The sequence below is a fragment of the Nelumbo lutea genome, chromosome 3 (assembly GCF_056320005.1).
Source record: "Nelumbo lutea isolate HS-2025 chromosome 3, American lotus-T2T, whole genome shotgun sequence".
Classification (NCBI taxonomy): Eukaryota; Viridiplantae; Streptophyta; class Magnoliopsida; order Proteales; family Nelumbonaceae; genus Nelumbo; species Nelumbo lutea.
Window position 1 is genome coordinate 46,865,458 of NC_142686.1, and position 7,387 is coordinate 46,872,844.

The 7,387-nt window shown below is 38.2% G+C and overlaps 1 protein-coding gene across 1 annotated transcript; it reads left to right on the forward strand.

The window, feature by feature from the left end:
• The first annotated feature begins 430 nt into the window (after positions 1–430).
• On the forward strand, positions 431–7,387 carry LOC148864729 (zinc finger CCCH domain-containing protein 40-like). The gene is made up of 4 exons (XM_088979293.1): positions 431–1,424; positions 2,190–2,459; positions 3,811–4,034; positions 6,452–7,387. Exons 1-4 carry the CDS (start codon positions 1,320–1,322, stop codon positions 7,269–7,271), a joined length of 1,419 nt encoding a protein of 472 aa, XP_088835419.1. The 5' UTR covers positions 431–1,319; the 3' UTR covers positions 7,272–7,387.

Here is a 7,387-nt window from a genome sequence, read left to right on the forward strand (position 1 = left end):
GGTTCCAAAATACCCTCTAACTTAATATCCCTTCGACCAAAATTACCAAAATCCCCTTAGACTAAAATTACGAAAATACCCCTCCCAAATTCACCAAAATCCCCTTGACCATAGTTATCTGATTCCCAAAATACCCTTTGACTTAATACCCCCTCCTTCCAAATTACCAAAATACTCTTCCTACCAAAACTACTAAAATACCCCATTTTCTCAAAATCCCCAAAATACCCTTCTTATCAAAATTACCCAAATACCCCATTTCTTTAAAGCCCCAAAATAACCTTTAAACATAAAATTACCAAAATGCCCTTCACCCCAAATTACCATAAATTACCCTTTGGACCCTAAATATTGAACCCTCCTATCCTTTTAAACCCTGACTTAACTAAACCCCCCTTTCATTTTTTGGAAATTGACAGAACCATCCCCTGCCCTCCATTATAAATAAAGGCGCCGGAGTCTTTTTCGACAAGGGGACCGAAAGAGGGGAAGTATTTTCTGAGGTGAATAGGAGAGTCTCTCGGCTTTCCTCTTTAAGAGAGAGAAAGAGAACGAAGAGAAGAGAGGGGAAGTTTCGGGCAAGAAGAGAGAGCGCACAGGGTAGAAAGGGGTCAGGTGAGAACAGAGGAATTCGAGAGAGGGAGGAGAAGTTTTTTTCATTCTTTGAGAAGTCATCGAGAGTTTACTGTTCATCGTCCCCTTCCCTGAGACGAAGAACAGAACGGCGGCCTTCCTTTTCCGCCTTTGGTTCCTGGCCCATCATTCCCTCTGAAGAGGGCGGAAGAGCGGCTGTGGAGTGTGTTTCGTCCCTTTGATTCGGTGCATATTCAGATTCCCCACCTGAACCAGTTGCAGTAAACTCTACCGGAAATCATCTCAAAGTTCTATTCCAGTGAAATTATTCAAAACAGTTTGGGGTTTTGAATAGGAAGAATACATTTGAGAAGTTCTATTCCAGTGTGTTTCGTCCCTTTGAGAAGTCATTTATGAGGTGACATGATTCCACTTTCCACCATTAGCTGTTGAACCGTGGTCGAGCCGCTTTACGGATCAACGAACGGTCTGAGTCGTCAAATTGTCAAATTCTGGAAGGCGGCATATAAGAACTGATAGGAAGAATACAGACCCCTTTCGGGCCCGACGACGAAACGGGATGCTGTTCAATCCAACCCTCTTTCGGGATAAACCCCTTTAGGTCCCGATTCCAGACTCTCCACCACCTCCTGGCAGCCGCCTCGACACGCACGTCTCCGTCTTTCTTTTAAGTCCGGCCTTCATCTTTTGTATCAGAGATAAGGCGTTAGGAAGAGAATAAAAAAATGGCGCACAGATTGTTAAGAGATCCAGAGGCAGATGGTTGGGAGCGCTCTGATTTCCCCATTATTTGCGAGTCCTGCCTCGGAGACAATCCCTACGTTCGGATGGTAATCTTCCCCTTATTTTGTTCAACCCTAGTTTGCTTTCTAGGTTATTGATCTTTAGGGATGGTCGACAAAGAAGGAAAAGAAAAAGATTCGCAGTTCGTCTTACTTCATCTGTAAAATAAAGCACTTTACCCCGGCTGATTAGTTGTTGTTAACAAACTCTGCACCGATCGGGAAATGGGCCTCCTATTTACTAGGTTTGGGAAGACGAGTTAATGGAGAGCTCGATTTGCCCTTTTCACGTTGGCTCAATTGTTCTGTAGTTTAATCCAGATTTTGATCATTGCTGAGAACACAGTGGATCTGTTTTCTATGTTTTGTACTGGTAGACAGCTTTTGTACATATGATAGGGCGCTTTAATCAATTGTAGAAGCATATGTGCTTCAGTAATTTCATGGAACTGAAATGATAAAATTTAATCTTTCCATTCAGCAATATAATTCCATGTTATCTTCTTATTCTTCTACCTTTTTTTTTTTTTTCATTTGTCGTTTGTAATTATACAAATTAGAAGCCATTAGATTACCCAGTACCCACACTAATGAAAGAAAAACTACTAGAAGCCATTGCAGAAAGTCACGTTCATGTTGTAGTCTTTATCTGCAACATTATTGGTATTGGTATGTTCAGGTCAAATTAACTTTATTTTAGTGTTGGCCCATAAGAAGCCTATAACACTTTTTTTTTTTTTTTTTTTTTTTTTTTTTATGAATAACCTATAACACATTCACTTATGGCTATTGTATCTTTTTTCTCTTATGCAGACGAAAGCAGATTTTGATAAGGAATGCAAGATTTGTACACGGCCTTTCACGGTTTTCAGGTGGAGACCGGGTCGTGATGCAAGATTTAAGAAGACGGAGGTTTGCCAAACCTGCAGTAAGCTTAAGAATGTGTGTCAAGTGTGTCTCTTGGATCTTGAGTATGGGCTGCCAGTTCAGGTTCGTGATACTGCACTTGCTATCAACTCAAACGATGCCATTCCAAAGAGTGATGTGAACAGGGAGTACTTTGCAGAGGAGCATGACCGCAGGGTATGTTGATATTAGTGGCACAGTCCTTGTTTATCCATGTGACAACCCCCACCCATATTAGCATTGATACCGAGTAATCTAGAGGCACAATAAAAAATTAGTAGTCAAAGTGATTCATGCTGCTAGTAATATTCTCAAGAATGTTAAACTAATCATCATTTCATTTCTGCTAGTTTTCTAATGCATCTAAATGAGGGTATGCATGCTGTATCTTTTACAAAATTCCGAAACCTGTGAACCATACTATTCTTTTTTGATCAATAGGAAAGTTAACTTATTGATACTTTTTTGAGAAGTGCACAAGGAGGACATGGTATCCTCATTATACAAAGGTGAGATAAAACATATAAAAGCTGCATCAAGGCTTTACCCCCACATCGGTATCTACTGAAATTAATCCATCCTTCAAGATCTAGGACCAACTAAGTATTTTGGAGCATATCTGAGGAAAAAATCTGAAGGCCCATTGAATGGCGCTCCTATTTTCTTCTTTAGAAAGTCCTCAGCTGATCTCAAATGGGGCAATATTCATATCATTGAGTCCTGTTCTTCAAGGGGATAGAGGACTATTCTTGGATTTTTTAATTAGGCCTATTTGGTATTCTGAAATCCACCCTAAAGATGTAGAACAAAAGTTCCACATATCTAACTTGAATGCACAAAATCTAACAGGGCCACTAAAAGGAGAGAGAGAGGGAGGGAGGGAGGGATAATTTCTTCTCTCACTGAATTTCCTTCTTACTCTTCTGTAATGAGCAGCAGCTTCACCCTATAACATGGCTTCCAGATATATCAAACCTTTCCATTTGCTTTCTCAGATGATGAGCTTTCTGACAATCTTCCAAAGAATGGGTCTTTAGATTGGGGATGTTTTCAGGGACAAATCTTGTCTGGCTGTTTTTCTCAAACCTTTCTATCTACCTTCTCTATTTGCATCTTTATTTTGGGCCTGTTTTTCAGGGCCAGATTTCTTAAGACCCCGTTTCTGATAGAGTTTTAATGCCAATCAAGAAAATAAAAGATTAAATAAATGACAAGTTCATGCAGATCATGCTTGCGATTGCTTAAGGTTTACAGATACATTGGTTTGTTTCAGATATTCAAACCAAAATTGTGAGATGTGCTTTCTGTTCTGGAATGGTTTTATTGAATATGCAATAAAAAATAAAAGATTAAATAAACAAGTTCATGCGATTGCTTAGGGTTTATAAATGCATTCATTTTGTTTCAGATATTCAAACAGAAATACTGAGATGTGCTTTATGGAATGGTTTTATTTGAATATGTAATGTTATTTTCCCCCTGATGGTGGCATTATCTTATGCACATTGAGTGTGATTATACTTGACAGGCTAGAGCTGGCTTAGATTATGAATCTTCATATGGAAAGGTTCGTCCAAATGACACTATATTAAAGCTTCAAAGGACAACACCATATTACAAAAGAAACAGAGCGCATGTTTGCAGTTTCTATGTACGTGGTGAATGCACAAGAGGCGCTGAATGTCCATATCGGCATGAAATGCCCATTACTGGCGAGTTATCTCAACAAAATATAAAAGATCGTTACTATGGGTATGTGGAATAGTTTACTAACTTCCCATTTTCATGTATGATAAAGCATATCTTCCATTCCTTTGTGCTTATATATCTTTCTTGAATGCACTAAGTCATGGTACAACCACATTTTGTGATAAATGAAAAACTGCTTGGATGCATCTAATCCTTGAATTTACTGAAGTTGCATGCTAGACACATCATAGAAGGGATGATGTTTAAAATTTGATATGGCTTACCATTAACTATGGCATGAAGTTGGATTGCTCGATTTGAAGAATTCCAACTACATCGGGCTCAGGCCCATTGAAAACTTAACAAATCCCCAAATCAAATCAACCCAACCCAAACCAACCCGAGTTGCAACCCCACCATTGTCACTTTTCTATGACATTTGATATGAATTATAAATTCTTGGATTTCAAAGTTCTCTTTGCTTTGAAATTGTCTTCCTACTTGATGAAAAAAAATGCCCACCTACTTCAAAGTTGTGGTGCTAGACTGTGGATGACATGTATAAATACCAGCAAGTTACCATATGTAGAAGATTTTTGCTTGTGGATGAGTCCTGAAGCAAAAGTGTAAAACTAATAAATACCTTCTTCCCATTGTATAAAAAAAATACCAGTTTTCTTGGTATGTAGTTAAATACTTGAATACCATAATAGTTGTCAAGGCGACGCCTAGGTGACAATGCGCCCTTTGAGGCTTGTCTATCCTAATCGCCAAGCAGTTTTCTACTTCCTACCATAAAATATATTTTTATTCATTATTTTTTGAGATTATAATTATAAAATAGACATTATTAAACTAAAATAATCATTTTGTGTGTTTATATACTAATTTCTTTTTATTACTTTCTTATTTATTAGGGTTTAATCAACACAAACATTGCTAAATGCTGTATTGAACCCTCAAAGACTTAAAACCTGAACCAATAAGTAATGTGGATGAGTCCTGAAGCAAAAGTGTAAAACTAATAAATACCTTCTTCCCATTGTATAAAAAAAATACCAGTTTTCTTGGTATGTAGTTAAATACTTGAATACCATAATAGTTGTCAAGGCGACGCCTAGGTGACAATGCGCCCTTTGAGGCTTGTCTATCCTAATCGCCAAGCAGTTTTCTACTTCCTACCATAAAATATATTTTTATTCATTATTTTTTGAGATTATAATTATAAAATAGACATTATTAAACTAAAATAATCATTTTGTGTGTTTATATACTAATTTCTTTTTATTACTTTCTTATTTATTAAGGTTTAATCAACACAAACATTGCTAAATGCTGTATTGAACCCTCAAAGACTTAAAACCTGAACCAATAAGTAAGGAAGAACTAAAAATTTTATCTAATCAGCATATTTTCCTCTTCCATATATTCTTCTTCTAGTGCTACTACCAATACTTTTTATTTTCTTCTTTTCCTATAACAAAAATAAGGGTTCAGCCCCTATATTTATTGAGTTTTATTTTCCTTCTTCCTTTTCTTCTCATGAATATGTTGATGTTCTATACTTTAATATGGAATTTATACTTTTCTTATGAAAATCATGAATAATTATTAAAGAAATATGGTTATGTTTCCTAGGGAACTACCCTAGGATCTATGTTTTAACATAAAAAAAACCATTGCCTAGGCGACTAGGCGACAAGGCGCACCCCAGTCACCTAACCTTTGCCTTGGCGCCTTGAAAACTATGATACCCATATAAATGAGTTACTAATTTAGTTAGATTGTATTCTCTTATAGTTTTATTACCTTTTTGTAAATTGTATCTTTGGTAGATATCATGGAACTTGTAAAATTGATAATTAGCTCTTTTGAATCTAGGGGTTTTTTGCTCCAATCAATAATACATATGAACAGTTGTGTATGCATGGCTATTTTTACAGTTGTATACAATGTACATATGCATGTACATATATTTGATAATACGTGAACATAATTAGTGCTACTGAGGTTATGGTCAATCAATTATTTGCTAGTGAGTTTACTGCAACTTGACTCTTCAAGTTAACCTGTTTCAATCTCAAGATGTCAGATTGACCTTCATGTTCCCCTGGTAGAAAAGTTGAGCAAGATGGGGTTTACTTGTAATTTTAACTTCTTTTTGCATTATATATTCTCTTTTCCCAGTACAGTAGATCAAGAATTAGCTGCCCTAACCCTGCTTCGATGTGCTTAAGAACTTTGCCTATGGCATCAGGTCAAACTGCCATTGGGTGGTGAACCAAATCCTTAGTCCATCTTCAATATAATTCATTACCTTTATTCTCTTTCTGGCAAGGCATTGAGTGTGTGTAACAGTACCTATTGGTAGTAGCTTATGTGTCACTTTGCAAATCTTACCTGTTTGTGCCATGCTTATGATCTCCAACTTGGCATTAGCTCTTGAGTCAAATTTATGATTATTGTCTCCATTTCTTCAGAGTGAATGATCCAGTTGCACTGAAACTTCTGAACAAAGCGGGTGAAATGCCATCTTTGGTGCCCCCTGAAGATGAAAGTATTAAGACCCTTTATGTTGGTGGGCTCGATGGAAGGATCACTGAGCAGGATCTGACGGACCACTTCTATGCCCATGGTGAGATCGAGTCTATAAGAATGGTTCTTCAGCGTGCTTGTGCCTTTGTAACCTACACAACAAGAGAAGGTGCAGAGAAAGCTGCAGAAGAGCTCTCCAATAAGCTGGTCATAAAGGGTGTGAGACTAAAGCTAATGTGGGGAAGGCCCCAGGCCCCAAAACCAGAGTCGGAGAACCCAGATGATGAGGCCTCAAGACAGCAGGCAGTAGCACATGGTGGTATGCTACCAAGGGCTGTTATATCTCAACAGCAGAACCAGCAGCTACAACCACCAGGGACGCAGGACCAGCCACAACCGATACACTACTTTAATATTCCACCTCCACTCCCGCCAGAGCGGACCTATTATCCCTCAATGGATCCTCAAAGGATGGGTGCACTTATTCCATCTCAGGAAGGGTCCGGTAGTTCCCCAAGCGGATCAGGTGAGGCAAAAGCAGCAGGTTCAGAGAAGCAGCAACATGGAGGGCCACCATTTGGTTACCAAGGTATGCCTTCTCATCAAGGTCAGTATCCCTCTTATTATCCGCCATATGGATATATCCCGCCACCACCACCTTATCAGCAATATCCCCCACCATATCAGTCTGTGGTGCCGCCACCACCCCCAGCAACGCAGCAATATCAACAACCTCCTGTTCCACCAGGATCTTCTCAGTACTAGAACTTTCTGTTATTGTTTAATCCTTTCTTTTTTCCCGGATCTGGATTATCTATTAATCGATTTTGTATTTGGATGTTGATTTCCTTGTTTGTTCCATGTAGTTTTCCTTTATTCCA

Coding starts and splice junctions, on each gene's coding strand:
- LOC148864729 (XM_088979293.1), top strand. CDS start 1,320: ATGGCGCACAGATTGTTAAGAGATCCAGAGGCAGATGGTTGGGAGCGC. Junction 1,425..2,189: donor ACAATCCCTACGTTCGGATG/GTAATCTTCCCC, acceptor TCTCTTATGCAG/ACGAAAGCAGATTTTGATAA. Junction 4,035..6,451: donor ATAAAAGATCGTTACTATGG/GTATGTGGAATA, acceptor CCATTTCTTCAG/AGTGAATGATCCAGTTGCAC.